This window comes from Rosa rugosa, chromosome 7 (assembly GCF_958449725.1).
Source record: "Rosa rugosa chromosome 7, drRosRugo1.1, whole genome shotgun sequence".
Taxonomy (NCBI): domain Eukaryota; kingdom Viridiplantae; phylum Streptophyta; class Magnoliopsida; order Rosales; family Rosaceae; genus Rosa; species Rosa rugosa.
The window spans coordinates 4163836-4183054 of NC_084826.1; the positions used below are offsets into that span (position 1 = coordinate 4163836).

The 19219-nt window shown below is 37.3% G+C and overlaps 2 protein-coding genes across 2 annotated transcripts; both read left to right on the forward strand.

Moving 5' to 3' along the window:
- Positions 1-9320: 9320 nt before the first annotated feature.
- LOC133720529 (E3 ubiquitin-protein ligase ATL31-like) lies at positions 9321-10671 on the forward strand. Its single transcript, XM_062146877.1, has one exon. The coding sequence runs from the start codon at positions 9414-9416 to the stop codon at positions 10545-10547; it is 1134 nt and encodes a 377-aa protein (XP_062002861.1). The 5' UTR covers positions 9321-9413; the 3' UTR covers positions 10548-10671.
- Positions 10672-14932: 4261 nt separating this feature from the next.
- LOC133721315 (DNA excision repair protein ERCC-1) lies at positions 14933-18650 on the forward strand. Its single transcript, XM_062147889.1, has 9 exons — positions 14933-15203; positions 15449-15545; positions 16290-16393; positions 16982-17081; positions 17247-17323; positions 17515-17614; positions 17768-17839; positions 17934-18002; positions 18179-18650. Exons 1-9 carry the CDS (start codon positions 14986-14988, stop codon positions 18482-18484), a joined length of 1143 nt encoding a protein of 380 aa, XP_062003873.1. The 5' UTR covers positions 14933-14985; the 3' UTR covers positions 18485-18650.
- The last annotated feature ends 569 nt before the right edge of the window (positions 18651-19219 follow it).

The following is a 19219-nucleotide window of genomic DNA, read 5'->3' on the forward strand; positions in this document are numbered from 1 at the left end:
GGTCAGGGAGTTTTTAGATTAAATTAGAATGTCAGGGACTGAAACGATGAGAGGGACAAAGTACAGGGACTAAACATAATTCAAAACTAGCTAAAATAGAGAGAACTGAAACTGATGTATTTCAAAAGTGGCTATCCAAAATGACTTTTTAACTAGTTTGGCTAAAATACGACTACAAAATGAGAGAGTATTCAGTGCACCGACGTACATTTACGCCAATAGAAATGAACAATTAGATAGCATCAAGTACATTTTTTTGCTATTAAAAAAAAATTGTTTATAAATATCAACCGCTGAGATCCGCTAAATCTATTGGTTTACTTACACCGCTGGTGTATAAAATAATATTTCCTACAAAATGACTAGCATTGCTAAAAATTCTCTAACTAACTAAATGCTAATAAGTGATTCTTGTCCAAAACAAATGCTAATAAGTGACTAAGTGGCACTCATGCACTGAAATCTATGTTCAAAATTAACAAAACTAATATTTTTTTTATGAGCTTCATAAATTAGGGGTCAATTCATGAAATTGAGCCTTCTCAAAAAAAAAAAAAAAAAAATATATATATATATATATATATAGGATTTTTCTCAGGTAAGGATGTCCTTAGTTTTTCTTATGGAACGGATTTACTGTTTTCACCCACTTTCCGATCACATTTTCACATCTTAACCGTTCAGTTTTTAGGTCCTAATGTATGGATCACCTCTGCAAAATTTCAGCCAATTTGGTGATCGTTAAGGCGTCCAAAACTGCAATTTACACGAACGAACCGAATCTGTCGAACCGGAACCGTTCGTTTACATTGTTGTAATTTGCAGTTTTGGATGCCTTAATGATCACCAATTTGGCTGAAATTTTGCAGAGGTGATCTATACATTAGGACCTAAAAACTGAACGGTTAAGATGTGAAAATTTGATCGGAAAGTGGGTGAAAACCGGAAATTCGTACCTAAGAAAAACTAAGGACATCCTTAGTGTAGCCGGACTGTATATATATATATATATATATATATGTATATATATATCACTGAAATTGACCTCAATAGCAAGAGACATTTTATTGAGTTGTATATTTGGTTCCTATGCAATTGCTCATACTTGTATAAGAATCACATCTTGATCACATGCCTTCGCCTTTATGTCAATCGTACTATCATTCAAATTCCAAAATTGATGAGAACTCACTTTGCACTTTTGGTCGCAACATTTTCTATGGTCTCAGAGAATCTATTTAATGATGTAATTTACAATTAAATTTTAGTTCGCATGAGCATAAAACTTTCATGTTCTTATATATACACACCATCATGTTTTAGAGAAAGACTTGCGTGGGGCACCCGCACCACGTGGCAATGCGGCAGACCAATCACTGCCTAGCAGGGGGGTCTTTTGGGTATTGTATATTTATGGAGCAGAGGCATTTTTGGAAAAGAAAAAAAAAATTATTTGTTCTGATTGGGTGGCCCTAAAGCTAGGGCTGTCAATTCCGACACGACTCGAAACCCGCACGAAATAAAGCGGGTTGAACCCGCACGATTAAAAAGCAGGTCGGCGGTAGGTCAACCCGCCATGACCCATTTAATAAATGGGTCGGCCACGGGTCAACCTGTCAACACGAAGTGAACCCGTATAACCCAATTGTGCTATGTTTCTTCTTGAAATTTTGGACGTTCGGAGTATTTTATCATATGATTAGACAATTTGAAATATTTCGCTTTTTCATTATTGAATTTAATTATTTATGAATTATATATGCTTATTTATATTATTCGTCTTGTGGAGTTTTTAGTGAATTTAATCAATTTATGTATTTTTTTAGTTAAATAGGTCCAATCGTTAATGCTTAAATTGGTCATTTTGTCTAACAAGACACGACCTATTTATTAAATGGGTTAAGCGGGTTGGAAACGGGTAACCCGTTTAATAAATGGGTTGGGTTTGAGTTTAAATTTTTGACACGATTATTAAATGGGTTGGGTTTGGATTTATATTTTGCGACACGACAAATACCTTAACCCGACACGAACCCAACCCGACACGACCCATTGACAGCCCTACCTAAAGCCACGTGGTGGGGAAACCCCCACCTAAGAATTTCTCCATGTTTTAAAGGTATTCAGGGGATCAGGATCGGGATACATATGCCATTATTGCTCTCCGATGCCAGAAACTCCAGCCACTCGACATTATTTTCCGCTCTACATGATCACTACGTACATCGGTTCATATAGGGCAGCACTCTGCACTCTGCAGTCTAAACTCCTCCAGTTCTCCGCATCGCGCGGACCGGAGCTTGAGCCACTGTGCAGTGTAACATGGTTGAATCGTTGAATAGAAATTGTACCATATAATTGAATTTGTTCCTAATTAAGAATAGGTAGGCAATAGTATGGTACATTAACCGGAGACTACGCATTTGCATTTCGCAACACATATAATTGATGTCCTCCTCGATCGATCATCATCATCCTGATTAGACTCGGCATTCCTCAAACATTGAATTCCCACAGAAAAACAATGGTGCGCGCTTTGCTTTCTCTTTCCCTCGTGAGGAAACAAACACCAGAGGACTACTTTGAAAATTAATAATACAGACATCCTCCGTACACAGAAAGATTACTATTAACTTAGCTTTTCATTATTCTTATTCAATCATGTGACCTTTCTTGTCTGGGGTCTCTTTCTCTCTCCCATGATATATGCTTTATATATTCCCTCGATCCAACTCGATCTATACCCAGATCAGATCAGAGAGATCGAGCAAGCCTGGTTTAATCAATTCGGACCAAATTAATTAGAAGGGTGTCTGCATGCATGTGACTAATTAATTTTACGATTCATTCACAGCGTTAAAATGTTTGGTATATCTAATTGTCACATCCATAGTTCGTTGCTCTTAATCATTGATGAGATTATTCTGGACAGAAAATATTATTCAAATATAAGCCATTGAACCAGACCTCGGTTAGTCTATTTTAGCAGCCAACTCAGCAGGAAAATCAATCCTATAATTAAAGGTGCCATACACCTTTTTCAAATATCCATCCCTTAATATTAACAAAACGGAAAATCGTTGTCGTCTAAAAGCTTGATCAAATCTGAGCTATCGGCCGCCGGCCACTCCAACCTGTCCTGCACTGAATATAAATACCTGGCCACCTTTGATTCATTCATCGACACTGAAAGAAAAAAGTGAACTCATCTCCAATCAAATGCTTTGCTTCTCGAGGCTTTGATTATCATAAAATCCACACACACACACACATAATTATATATATCAAAACCCTTTTGGCTTCCATTGTATGAACTCAATTGATTGGTGTCCCAAATGAACCTCTCAACCTTAAAAAAGTAAGTAAACTAAGAATTCGATCATAATTTTTATTTTATTATATTTTATTATTTTATTTTTAGGGTCCTTGACCCAAATCACCAAAATTAGCCAAACTTAACCCATTTACTCCAGCAACAAATTTTTATTCCCAGTTACCTTTTTTCAAGCAAAATAACAGTTTTGCCCTTAATATAATTAATAAACTACATTTTATGCCACTCATCTCTCTCCCCCAGCACCACACACTCTCTCTCTCCAGACGCCGGCTTTTCTCTCTCTCCCCTTCACTCCCTCCTCGTCGGAGTTGATGTCAACCGGCCAGCTTCCTCCCGTCATTCGTACCCCGCGCCAACAAGCTAGACCTCTCGGATCTCCGACTTATCACGACGAAGACCTCAGGCTGCTCTGAATCGAATTCCGGCAAGCTCCGTTCGTTTCCACCGGCAAAGGAATTGTAGCCAGATCCGAAGATGTGCTTTATAGAATCAACACTGAAAATTCCAGGCGCCGTGGCTCCAGTGCGACTCAAAGTTCGGCTTATTCTCTACCACCGGCCTCGTCAAGCTCGGCTCCGGAGTGAGATTTCCAGATATGTGCAACGCCAATTTCTGGGTTTCCTGCGATTTGGTGCCCAGAGAAATTTTTGGGTGCCCAAATCAGATTTTTTTTTTTTTTTTAAGTAATGGGGCAGAAGAAAAAAAAAAATTTGAATGTCTATTGGGGGGCAATAGACGTCTATTAGAGGGCAATAGATGTTTTGAATTGATATAATCTTTTTTTTTTTCTTTAATCAAAGTTTTATCTGTCTAAATTTAGGGAGATTAATTCTCATTCTAGCAACTGAAAGTCCTATTGGAGGGTAGTACATGGCTGATAGACGTCTATTGGGGGGCAATAGACGTCTATTAGGGGCAATAGACGTCTATTGCCCCCCCCCAATAGGGGCAATAAACATTTTCGGTGAGGTTTTCATAAAAGTCCGGTGAGCGGCGGCCGGTGAACGGAATCTGGTGAAAATTGACCGGATTCCGGCGACCGGTGACGGGGCTACGGCGATGTCTCCTATGGTTTCTCTCTCTTCCATTTTTTTCTCTCTCTAAGTAAAATGGTATTAAAAAAATATAAAAAACAAAAAAAAATCTTGATGGGGTATTAGGGAAGATCTCCTTAGAGTGTTTTGGGTAAGAGATAATTAAAAAAACTTAATGGGGTAAGTGAGAAAAAAAATCTCTAAAAATAGTGTAAATGGACAAAAACCCTTATTTTTATTTTTTATTTTTTGCAAAAAAAGAATTAATAACCTTAAAGAGGCTGCTTCATCATCATAATTTTTTCAACCCTCTAGCAATGTTTACTATTATACATCCATATTTTGCATAACCTTTACTCTTTCTCCTTTTCAATTATAGTCGATAAAGACTAATCTTTCTATGACATTATTGTTTGGATAACCATTTTGTCATTTTACATTATGTAATGATGTATGAGAAAATGTGAGTTTCTTCATTGATTACAAAAATCGAACTGAGTAGCCTGCATGCATTGCATACAGTAACTTAGCAATATGCTTGTGCCTATACAAAATAAAGTATTTATCTATATTTAAAAGAAAACATAAGCACATATAGTGTATGTTAATTTGGGTTGTTATAGAATGCTGCCCGTGTAACTTTTATCCGATTAACGTTTACTTACTATGTTTGAGAGGACATAAAGAGAGAGAAATATTTGTCTTTGAGTATTTGGAAGAGCACCTTGCATCTGCAGGGACAATTTTATCCGTACACGTCGCAGCAGATGATGAAACCTTTAACACCATTCTACAGTTCTTCAGAGGCAGCCACTCGAGAAACAGCGGGCTGCAACAAAAACCACTCTCTGTAGAATAAGTGGTTTCTTCAACAGAAATTCCCGAAGAATTATTTGGCTACCCACGACGTAAAGAAATAAAATTAAAAATGTCTCAGATACAAGCTTAAAATGCTAAGTTAATGGCCATTATTCTGTCCAAAAATTAATATGACAATTTTGGCCGTGTGTGAATATATATATATATATATATATATATATATATATATATATATATTAACATGCACTTGTCCGTTTGTACACTTAATGAATTGTCAGTCTAATTTCTTTAGGAAAATTAACTAATACCCGAACGATTACGTCTGGTCTGTTTTTTGAGAGGTGATGGATGTTGACATAAAAATCATTAGATGACATATGAGGCAATCTAAGGAATTTATAGAAAGGATAGAGGTGTTGGATTTAGTTTCATCGATCACCTTTTCATTTTTAGAACCCTAGCTTGCTTTTGGGATCGAATCAGAAACTAATCCACTTTCTTACCCGAAATATAATTCGAGAGACGTTACATTTTTTTAATTATTCATTTGTTTACCTATATTCCATTAAGTTATAGACAAGTTGAAGCTGAAGCATGTGTAATATGGATTATGGAATAACAAATCTAATTGAACGTACTTGACTAATTACTCTCTCCAGGAGAACAAAGAAACTTATGCATGCCGAAAAAGTTATTTTAAAGTTTCACTAATTACACATGCATCCTTCATCATAATTAAAATACTTGTAATTATGGTCGCTTTGAACCTAAACAAAAGTCCAAAGAACATAGGCCTACCCAGAAAGAGCCCTAGAGATAGCATTTTGTGACATCCATGCATGCCAATTATTCCTCGATCGATCATCATGTTAATTTTTGGGGACCCAATATGATAAAATTGACATTTCAGTGCATGGGTCTTGAATTCTTTCACAGTTTTTTCCTATATACCAGTCATAATTCTGTCCGGAAAGTAAAAGGCACATTTGATTATGAACTATGAAGGGACAAGGGAGCTGTTTATTGTGGTTTCTTATGTAGATACATATCTCTGTGTTCTGCATAATTATAAGCCTTTTTGACTATGCTTTTTCATTTTATAAGGAAGCATTAACCTTTTAAGCCCCGGTTATATGATCCCTGTCTCGATCAGCAATAAGCGTATACAATTTCCTATTCTAAGGCCTATACTACTAGAAAAAGCATCTGCTTGTTTATAATTGGAGGACTTTACGACCTTAAATTAGAGCTTTGATGTTCGACAAGCACCCAAGAAGATCACAAGAAGATCGAGAAAATAGACAGACATCGAGACGTATAGTATTGTGTTGGGCCTCTTGGAAATGATATAAATTGTTTGAGTTGTGCTGACCCATATGTTGGTCTTCAGTCCTGAAGCCTGAAAGACTTATGAGGGCAAATATGAAAAAGCCCATAAATCTGAGTTCAACCCATTAGCATGAAAATGCTACATGCGAATTATAATGTTTGAGAATTCAAACTTAGAACTTGACCATGTACAGCGAAATATCGCTATTCAACTATAAGAATACAAAAGTGAAAATAAAAGTTAGTTAACCTTTGATATGAACTCGCAAGATGAAGTTTGATCATCTATTTGAAATCGACTCTGATCCCTTGATCTACATAAGTTCATTTTATTCCGATGACTATTTCTTCGTTTCTTCATCATTTTTAGAAACCGTCCATTTTTGTGACAAATATTTTTGTAACTATGCCAGGTGATGGTTCACGATGAAAATATTTGTACTTCAGCCATACGATCTTTGTTCACGATGATAAAATGCAAGATCGTCTAAATTCCTAGCTTGCCTGTTTTCCCGACCACTATCATCATACTAACTACAAGATATAGTTTTACTTTATAAATATCCGCTTGTGAGCTGGACTTATAATTTCGCTGGTTGGTGAATGGTACTAATTTCAAATTTGACTAACTAAGTTATGTTGCCTTTGGGGATTTATTATTCAAAAGTCAACTTTATCATATAGTTCAACTATATATATTATGTAGTTCGGGCCGGGGGAAAAAAATTGAAGTCAACTACTTCTAGATAACGTGACTAATCCCAAATCTGAAAGCTTGACTAACAAAAATCGAAGGACAACCGATTTTGCACTGATTAATTAAAAGTAAGAACTGAGGTTTGATGTCCAACCATAAACTCCACTAAGAAAAAAGAATGGTATAGAGTAGAGGTTTCTTCTTCTTTTTTTTGGTCGAATTACTTATTTCATTCCATTACTAGATGGTTGGTATTGCATTACAGCTTTGTGGGTTATATGCAGCCACAAATAGGCTCATGCACCGTGCTATTCTATGTAAAATAGTCAGCCACCATATTCCTTTCACAATGAGGGCACGTTTACTTACTTGGAATGTGAGGGAATGATTACGGGATATAAAATTATTCCTACGTTTACTAACACATAAAGGAATGGGAATGATTCTGGTTAAAAGTATTCTTGTGTTTACTAACACATGAAGGAATCGAAATAGATGTAAGTCTCACCTCCTTATAATGAATCGATTCCTGAATACTCATAAATTTGATTACAAATGAGAGAGATGAGTTTAGGAATCAATACCGATTCCTTTATTTTCTAATTCTAGTTGTCTCCGATTAATGATTATTTTCCATTCCAAGTAAGTATACGTGTCATGAGTGTAATTTGATAGAATTGTAATAAGAGGTACTCTTCTTCTTTTTCCAGTTAAAAGTCGTATTATTTGATTTTGAAATTTATGAACGGAACCAAACTAAGAAAGGCCACGATCAATACCCTAAGCATTAATGTTACACATAAGGCTTCTAAAGTCAAATCGGGAGCCCACACTAGACTTCCCCTCCGAGCACGTAACTGATCTGCGCGTCGCTTCCATTTGACTATCATAACTCGAAACCTAATCAATTAAAGAACCAGATTCTTCCAGAATCTAATCTGCTACTCTCCCACATTCCAGCTGCTCTCTACAGCACTTACTGACAGCCGTATGATACCATTCGTTGATAACACTCCGATGTTGACCCACGCATTATTTCCCAGTATGCTTTCGGCCGCTAAGCATAAAGTTACTTCAGCTTCCTGTGAAATTGTTGACCTCTTAGTATTTATTTGCTACACTATAAAAACAAATATATAAAACATTACACTTCTCCCTTTCCATTTTATATTGAAAGTCCTCCTCAATGCTTTGTAATTCTTTAGGGCTGAATAAATTAAGCAGACTTGAAAGTCCCGGTCAATAAAGGCTTAGAATTCTGAACAATATTATAGAACAAGTTGTAGTAGGTGCAAGTTCCTGGGGACGATGCCAGTCATGCCACCCAATACATTTTTGGATCTCCTGATCTTGGAGAAATAATATTGGAACCTAGCTAGTATGATGACAATATCTATATGCATTGCACTAAGAATATATATAATAATTCCAAAAAAGGAAAAATGGAAATTGGATTTGGCTAACAATTTATTTTTGTCATTTTAATTACAACATGGGTACAAGTTTTAATTTATAATTTATAGTCTTGGACCTTTGGCACTATGTTTGGGGTCGTATTATTCTTTACTCATCATTAATATCACAAGCATAGTCTTCCAACTCAAATTGAGTTCTAAATCTTATTCAAAAAAGAAAATAAAGAAAACTTGAGAAAGAAAATATACGTAGCCTTAGAAATCATCAATTTCAAGAGGGTGAGGGTATCTGTCTTATGCAATTAGTATAAAATCTCCTTGGTATTAGTACATTTGTAATTAGAGAAACCCTAGAATTGGAAAAAAAACCCAACACACTGAAACGTTGAATCATGCAATTAGTAAGTTTTGTAACAAAACTTAGTAAGTTTTGTAACAAAACTCTGCTTAATTAATCATAGAAGCTTCACCTAAGAAATTACGACTCACCTGGAAAGGCAGCGCGTGATCCGACGTGGCCCCCCGGCACGCCATCCATGACCGGAAGCTGTCGTCAGCCCTGACCCATTCACCCTAACTCCCTAAGTGCCCAGTGGAAACTTCCACCGATGGTGGACCCCACTTTTCCATCATAGTCTTTGTCTTTCAGCTCTTGATGCTCACGACACCTTCTCGGATAGAGCCGATCTCCCTTTCTCTCTCATTTATAAACTCTCTGAGCTCCCAACTCTCCCTCTCTCTCTCTTCACCGATATCCCACCTCAGGTTAAGCCTCCCCCACTATGAATCACTCCCCTCGGTTTTTATCCCACGCCGTCAAACATGTTGCCGCTACTCTCTTCTTGATCCTACTCCTCTCACCGGAAACTCTAGCTCAGCCTACTCCCGACCAGCGAGATGACCCCTATCGCTACCAGAAGTTCAGCCCCTCGATGGCGGTCATCATCGTGGTCCTCGTCGCCGCCCTCTTCCTCATGGGCTTCTTCTCCATCTACATCCGCCACTGCTCCGAACCCCAGCCCGGCAGCGTCCGCGCCGGCGGGACCATCACCGGTCGCTCCAGACGCGGCGCTGCGCGTGGACTCGACTCCAGCGTCATCGACACGTTCCCGACCTTGGAGTACAAAGTCGTCAAGGGTTTGAAAATAGGTAAGGGAGCGTTGGAGTGCGCCGTGTGCTTGAACGAGTTTGAGGACGATGAGACGCTGCGTTTGATTCCCAAGTGCGATCATGTGTTTCATCCCGAGTGTATTGACGAGTGGTTGGCTTCTCATACTACGTGTCCGGTTTGCCGGGCCAATCTAGAGCCTCAGGCCGATGACCCGGTCGTCGAACTCGGTGAGTTGACCGCCCATGACGACGTCGAAGCCCAACACGAGGTCGACTGTGACTCGGCACCGGACCACCACAACAGTGATGGACAGCAGGAAGAAGTGGACCCTGAGGTAGTGAACGTGAACCAGACTTTGAATAGGAACCGCACGCGTGGAAGATCGAGCCGGTTCCGCCGGTTGTTTCCCCGGTCTCACTCGACCGGGCACTCTTTGGTCCAACCGGGCGAGGACACGGAGCGGTTCACTTTGAGACTACCGGTCGAGGTGAGAAAACAGATCATCAACCGGAAGCTACACCGGTCCACTAGTGTGTTGGTGTTGCCGAGAGAAGGGAGTTCACGGCGCGGCCCCCGAATGGGGGACAGTGGTAGCAACAATAGAGTGAGGAGCTATAAGCGGCTCGAGCCATTGGACCGGACATTTAAATCGGAACGGTGGGTTTTTTCGAGGGCGCCATCATTTCTAACGAGGATGTTGTCCGTTAAGTCACCGAAGGTGGCGGTCAACGTGGGTGAGGGACCTTCGGCTCAACCCACCGAGCCGGTTTTTACGAGGAGCGGCTCGGTTCGGCCGGCAGTTTAATGTATTTGGTCCTTATTAAATTTATTTTTATTTATTGTCACGGTATAGGTTGATTTATTAAATGTCTATAAGGTTTTGTATCTTATTGTTACATATTATTAATGAAATTTAATTTCTAAATTAATATACTCTTTGTACCAATCCTAATTCCTAACACACTAATGATCTATCCAATGTAACAAAGCTGGGTTATATATATATATATATATATATATATATATATATATATATATATATATTTTATTAAGAAGAACTTCATTAATAATGAACTGCTTGATACGCTCAAAGCAAGCGCATAATTTAACCCTGAAAACATCGTTAGTAGTATAAGCAAATAGGGATCGTTCTATTCCGGGGATTGAGGGTACACCTGTCATTGTCAAAAAAAACAAATAAAGAATTAAAATAATAAAGTAAAAAGTATTATGTACAAAAATAAAATAAAGAATAAAAATATATACAAGTTAATATAAAAAGGGGGGTTTTGAGATTATAGAATTGGAATTAAAATTAAATGAAATAAAGAAAGTGTAAAAACACATATACAAGGGTGGAACACAAGAAACAAAGATCAAAACTACAATCATATGAATGAAATCCAATTACAATTCCTATAGTTGATTATCTATGTCATGAGAAATAAGTTGACCATGTGAAACATTCGAAGCAAATGATTTCCCATATTTTACTTTCCTTGAATATTTAATCTAAGTGAAAGCACCTAAATTAAACCTATTGAACATGCAATCATAGTCTAGAAAACTAGCTAATCAAGAACACATTCAATGCATGAAGAACAAAGAAAGGATGTCAACCAAAGTGCACAACCTAGTATGAAAAAGTCCATCTATTTGCAATCCTCCTTAATTGATTTCGACTTTTGTCCAAAGCCTTTACTACTTAAATCTAGCACCAATTACATGCATATATCCTAAGTTGGCCATCAAAGAACACATACATATAAAAGTTTTCCATAATCCAAAATCAATTAAGCAATCTCACATAAGCAACATAAAAATCAACATAAAGAAATCACAATTTTTATTCAAACATAGAAATTGGGCTTAAACTTTGCCCTTAATGTTATTGTTAACTAGAAACAAATTCCTACGAAATTAAATAAGGAAAAAGAATGAATTACACCGTGAGTTGGAGATGGAGATGGAGTGCTTGAAACGTTGAAATCTTGAATCTTGGAAGCAAGCCTTCAAGGTGGACGATGGAGGATATGATATTCCCGGCTCCTTCTTCTTCTTCTTCTTCTTACTTGAAAACGCAGAATTTTGCAACTAGAGAATGGAGAGAAAAATGGAATGGAAATGGAGAGACAAAGAAGATGAAATGGATGAATGAATGTACTTAGAGTGAGAGGAGAATGTGTTTATATAGGGAAGAAAAAGAAGAGTGAAATGATAAATGGAAGAAAAATAATGAAAGTGGTTTGTAAAATATGGAAAAGATGGAGTAATGATGAAATGAAAGCAAGGCATGAAGGTGCAGAAGTATGGAAGTGATGATGATCTATTGGAGCAGAAAAATATATCCAAGGAAAAAGAGAAAAGCATCTAGCTTTCTTCATGTGGGTAGGAAACTTGAACATGTGGTGTTGAGCTGTTTTAGGTCAGTTTCTGCCCTTTTATTCCTTCAATTATTTCTCCAACAGGAATTCAGTTTTGGCTCGTGACTTCTTCATATGAAATGATCTACCATGAGTGTAGATCATTTTGGTAAAATTTCAGAATTTATCTCCATGCCTTTGGGCTGGAAATGCTGCTGGACCTCTTACAGGTCCAGTTTTCCAGTTTTGCTTCTGCAGGAAATTGGGCTGACTGTTTGAAGGCCTTCCACTCAATTATAGCTCTGGCACTCTTCATAAGAAATGATCCTTAGGATGTGTAGAATGGATCTGGAAAGTTTCAGCTCATTTGAAGTTCATTTGGTCCGGCGGCCGCTCCTTCTTCCTTGCTTGGCTTGGTTTCTCCTAGCCGGAGTAGGAAAATGTGTAAAATTGACATTTTAGTACATTTCCATTTTTCTCCACCATTTATAGGTAAGTGTGGACCTAATGCTCATTTCACCATCATTTACTCCAATGTACCTAAGAAAATAGAAATTGAGTTAAAAATCGATTCGTTAAGGAATTAACTAAGCAAAATGTGAGGAATTAACTATTAAAATACCACTTTAAAATGCTCCTATCACTGCTTACAACGAGTTTTAGGTAACATTTCTTACACAAAAATGATCACTAGACTTCACACTGAAACTCTAAAAGGACTGACTCAAGGAGCCAAAAGAAGCCCCCATTCCAAACTTGCACTACAACTATATGACCAAGACAACAAGCGCAAGAGCAGTGAAGCCTTGACATCTCACCTCTCATCCAGCTAATAAGATCCTTGAACTAGACAACTCACTTGTGTCAACACTAACTCGATAATTTATACGTGATAATTTTTTTTTACTCGATAATTTGTGAAAGCTTAGCTAGCTTTGTTCCTCAAGCTTAGGTATGTAGGCGCGCAGTTTCTTATAAAGAAAAATTAATGCAATGCATGTATTAATGAAAAGGACATCAATAATTCTCATGCTTCTTAAGAGGTCAGGAGTTCGAGCCCCATTAAGGGTGGGAATGGGGTGGGGTTTAAAAAAAAAAAAAAAAAAACTCAGCTACGGAAATGTTAGATAAAAATTAGGAGAAAATGGGGTTGTGATGAAACTACGGGTGGATTCACTCTCTTTTTACTTTTGTTTTCAACAATATTAAATCTAATCGTCTTGTAATTTCGCTAATATATTCGATCTATTTATTATATTATCTGTAATTACCTACCTCTGCATAATGTATATCTGTAGTACAATTCGATCCATATACATTCATAAATTCATATCTGTGGAATGGCATACAATTCCATATCAAATCTTGCAACTTTTCAAAACTAAATTTGCGCCACTATCTAATTCTTCAGGCGTCAGTGCATTTGAGACTTTGAAACCAAGTGTTTGAATATATATATTATACTTCAGAAGATGAGAAGTTACCGATCACCTTCCATTTTAGCACATATTCCTGTCTTCCACTTCAAGGAAAAGCTTAGATAATTCTTGGCTTTGCTTCTTTGACCACAAAATGCCATCACAATTGCACTTGAGCTTAGAATATTGACCCTTTTCAAGTCCTTCACAAACAGCCATTGATCGAGCCAATAATTCTTAGCTCATCACTTCCAACTGCTCCTCATTGTTTGGCTATACTTTAGCTAGCTACAAGTTTTGCCCCAATAACTTGTCACATTTAAGTTGTGAATAATGCTCAGAAAGTGTTGCCGAGAAAGAAAGAAAGTGTATAACTAATCCACAACTACCTAACAAACTACACTTACATTATATGCTTGTAAACATGGGTAAGGTTATATAGATCGACATAGAGTGACAATGACAGATATAGACACTTGGACCATGTCTACTCACTACACTCTTTTAATTAATTGATTAGCTTCAATAATACAATTATCTAATGATAACATGTTAATTTAATGGAAAAATTATATGCACAAGTTGGAGCAATTTTTTTTTTTAAAAAGACAAAAGAAAAAAAGAAAGACGATTCATTCAAAATGAAGCAAAATTGCACACAATCTATTTTTTTTTTTTTTTTGAGAAGACACACAATCACTTCTACGGGAACATTGAAAGTAGCTTATACCTAAAGACCTGCTCAAACCAGTGATAGCACAAATGCAAAGTAAAAGGTACAAATTCTAAAACCGATTATAGTAAAAAGAACTCATGGCTCATAGCATCTTAGGATGTCTCTGCTAAATAAAAACCGAAACAATAGGGCCAAGAAACCCGTAAAAAGACCATAGAGGCCTAAACACCATCTAGTTTAACAAACTTGAGATGGCCATCATAGCACAAAAAACCAAACTTGTTGAGCCACATCTCTACACCAGCCCTTTAGCTCCATCCAACCGCCGCGAATGCAACGACCGCCGTCCGCCAACCAAATCATCATGTAACCCTACTTCCAAACGTTTTCGGATTCGAACTAACGCTAACCCGATTCGAATCCGACACGTTGGGCCGTAGCACCTCAGTGAGAGAAAATTCACAATGTAATGGGCCTCATACAGTCTCTACAATCCAAACTCACTCGAAAGGCAATGAAGAGGCCTAAACCACAGAGATGTTCCCCAGGGATTTTATGGTCAATCACCGTCCGATTGAAATCGGACGGTTGACAACTCTCTAACTTTTTAAAAGACGAAAGCTGTCAACCGTCCGATTTCAATCAGACGGTGATTGACCATGAAATCCCTGGTCAGCAGCTGACCAGGGGAACATGACTCGCCTAAACCAATTTACACTATCAAAATCCCCATACTTAAATTTACACACCTCTAACGAGCCCAAAAGAACAGAACCAGAACCAGACATGGAAGACGAAGACAGAGTGCAAAATACAGAGTCATCCCAAAAGAACAAGACGGTGATAAAGATACCATCTTTTCAAGAAGTTATAGAGAGTTCGCAGTCAAAATCAACCCCACCTTCTCTGTTTGCTCCCTCCAAAACCTTTTCTCAAGCTTTTGCCTTTGTCAAATCCTCTGAGTTTTACTCCCCCCCAAAACCCCCAGAAACTTCTAACTCAAGGTACCCCTTTCCCAATTTCAATCCTTTCTTTATTTCTGTAATTTGATTTTGATTGAGGAAATGTGGGCTATTGTTTGTTTTGGTGGGAAATGTCTTATGGGGAAGTATTGGGGGATTCTTTTAGAACTCACCCAGAAAGAATAGCTTAAGCTAATTGAACTGTTTGGCATTTTGGAAGGTTTGTGTTTCTCTTTTTGTGGGTACCTGAAAGTTTGATGCTTTGTTGTGTTTGTTTATTGTTTTAGGGAAACTGGGCAATCTGGTGTTCCACCATCATCTGCTCCTACCAATGCTGTTGCATCTTCGCAGCGTCGCAATGCGATTCTTGTGAGCAATAGACAGGTACAGTTTTTGTGTTCAGGGTGCATTGTGATGGAAAAATCAAAATTTGATGGAAGTTGTGTTTATCTAAAAGTTTTGAGCAATGCATTTGAATTGAATCAGATGATGGTAGTAGTTTTCCTTGTGACAATTTCTCTGAGGTGTAACTTTGCATATTTTGGCAGCACGATTTTAATTGAATGGCTTTTAGGATAGTCGTTCATGTTAATCTCAGTAATATTGAAAATCAGGATAATCATTAGCCATGCTGTTAGACTGTGTCACTAAAAGGAATTTATCCCTCCATGGTGTAGTTGACATTGGTGGGTCTTTTCATGACTGTAATGTTTGCCATGTTGAATCAGTTCCATTATATCCTTTTTTGCAGGAGGACTCCTTAAGAATCCCCTTGTTGTCTGTTTACACTTTGATTTCAGTATGCATCGTATTGTGAGAGAAAGCAGTAGTAACAACCCATATAAAGATAAGACCTAAACCAAACAACCGAGTATAGTATAGTGAGCGATTAGGTGCAATGTTTAAAATTGTGTCTGGAATTGTTTATTCTACCTCAACATGAGGAGGGATTGAATAGTTCTAAATAATCATTGCCAAAGGGAAATAATATTTTGTGCTCACAAAGGGGGAAGTTCTCTTTAGATTAGACGTCCATGAGCTGGAAGATTTCAAACTTATGCAGCTTGTAGCACAATATCTTGCAGTTATGATATTCGAACTAAGTGGAATTCAAATTTCTCCATGCAGAAGGGAAACCCCTTGCTGAAACATATCAGAAATGTGAGGTGGGAATTTGCAGATATTATTTGTGACTACTTACTCGGACAAAGCTCATGTGCACTCTATCTAAGGTTTGAAAGTTGTACCTTTTTATACTACTCTATACATGTGAGCCTATAGTTAGAATACTCTGTAGTAAATCCAATACAATTGTGACTGTCAATACCACACTACCTTGTGATTCTATTGATGAAAAATAGAGTGGGACAATTTCTGCAAACTGATGGAATAGCTTTGCCATGTGATTTTTTTTTCTTTGAACATGAAAAGGAAATGTGAAATTTTGTTGTGCTTCATATTTTTCTTCTGAACTAATAGTTGTGCTACTTACTGTGGAGTTGTCTGCTTGCCAATTTGCCATTTACCATCTGCAAATTTAGTTGTTCTCCCATGGTTTCTGGATAAAGGTGGTTGAATTTTAGCTACAATAGCATCTATTTATCTCACGATGAAATCAGTGTGTACCTTGGAAATGATCAACAGATACACAGGCAGGATATATTTGTTTCTTTAATTTTATGTTTGATGTGTTTTTACACTCTGGAATTGATGACACACACCTTGTGCTAGTTATAATTGATTGTCAATTATACTGTATTTGATGTATGTAAATTAACTCCTTTGTCCTAAGTGAGTACTAAGTTGACCGATTGTTGCAGTCTTCGTTATCATCTGCTGCATCCAGATTATCTATATTACCGCATAAGAGAATTGCAAAAGAACTACAAGCTTCGGGTTGTACTTTGCCATGTTGATGTGGTAAGCCATCCCCCAATTAGCTGTTTTTTCATACCTTTGAGAAGTAACTATATTTCAATTTTTCTCCTGGTTTATGTTTTCACGCAATCCATTTGAACATGTATCCATCAGTTCATTTTTGCTGTTTGTAACAGTGGATTTTCTCTCCGTTTTCATTGGTTTCAGGAGGATGTAGTTAAGCCGTTACTTGAAGTTACTAAAACTGCCATGCTTCATGAGTGCACCCTATTATGTGCTTGGAGGTACATACATTTTATCTTAAACTGCAATTCATATTTGTTTTTTCCCTTTATAAACAAACATGATTAACGGAGATCGGATATTGTTACAAGTTGTTTGTAAAGGTGTCTAACATTTGGTCCTCTTTTTTTTTTTTTTTCTTTTTTTTCCTATTGGTTTCTTTGACCTGCTTTTGTTTATTGTGTTTTCTCAGCTTGGAGGAATGTGGACGCTACTTGGAGACGATAAAAGTCTATGAAAACAAGCCTGCTGACATTATTCAAGGTCAAATGGATACAGACTATTTATCACGGGTATCATTCATTATACTTGAGGTCAACTAATGAATTGTTTTCTTCATGAGGACCAAATTATTATATGCTTCACATGCTAAATAACTAGAGTGCATTGTATGATTTACATCAATATGAGTTCATTGAACTGAAACTTGTCTTCTTATATTGAAGCTAAATCATGCATTAACGACTGTTCGACATGTTAACAAGACTGATGTTGTCACCCTTGGAACTACTTTTGGGGTATGCTTGCAGTTTTCCCCTGGGAATTTTAATTAGCTGTGAACTTCTCTTTTAGTAAATGTTGATATGGATTTCAATGGCCATATTATTGCAGTCTCTTGCTCATGTCATGGATGTTTCGATGGAAGATCTAGCTCGTTGCCCTGGCATTGGAGAGCGCAAGGTATTCTTCCAGTGTTCAAAGTAACACCAATGCATTCTTGCTTTTCTTTCTGTTTGCATGCATATTAAATGCGTGATTCTATTCAATAAACAATGTTTATTGCCTTGTAGATTGTGTTATGGCATATATCCTTGTTAAGGCTTTACAAATTTTTCTCACCATGCCATGATCTTCAGGTAAAACGTTTGTATGACACATTTCATGAACCATTTAAGCGTGTGGTTGCCAGCCGCCCTGCTGTATCAGAATCTTCTCCCCCGAACAATGCTGAACCTTGTTCAGTTACCGAAGATAAAGAAATAAAGGATACTGAAGAAGAAAACAAACGCAGGAAGAAAGAACCAGAACCGACTGTTAAGTCTGCCCTGTCTGCTGCTTTTGCCAAATATGCTGACAGAGTTCAAAAAAAGAAGTCACCAGAGTTGAAGAATGGAGATACAAGTGTTGCCATGGAAGCTGAAGCTGAAAAGTGTAAGTCATAATAAAATTGGTTCAGAACTTAAAATTGATATATGGGAAGCACGAAGTTTATCTGAAGTTTATTTCTAGTTAAGTTTCTGTAGCTCCGTTCTTAGGTGGTTTTGGAAATGTAAATGTATATGGATCACAGTTCTGTTCATATCAATCTTGAGAACTCTACTTTTTCCACTTCTGCAATTGAGAACTTAAATGAGGTGAATGATCTAGCTTGTGATGAGCCTACATGAGGAAGTTAAATGGTTGCTTCAGCATATTTTTTTTTCTTCGACAATTTGACGCAGCTGTTTGTGCATATGTTGACAAGTGGGAAGAAGAAAGTTGAAGTGATTTCTAGTTCTGCACTTTTTGTTAAGAAAATTAATACATAAAGCGTATAGGTTTTGGTCAAGACAATCGATGAATTGGTTTTGTTGATGGGGTTTGTCTACGGTACATTAATGTATCAATACATCAAGTAGACTAGTTCGGTAAGGTAGACTAGCTCGACACAGGGGTAGATTAATTTGAGATCAAGTCAAGCTAGTCTATTTATATATGCATGGAGTCCGTACGTTTAACTCGGTATAAAATCTAGTCTACTTGATGTATTGGTACATTAATATACCGTAAAATTTTCCTTGTTGATGTTCAAAATCTCAAAAAATTTGAGAGGTCCTACTTTTGATGAACATGTGCTATAGCAAATGAACTCTCACCGTCTTCTACTTGTTAATGTTAGTCAACTCTTTCGTCGGTAA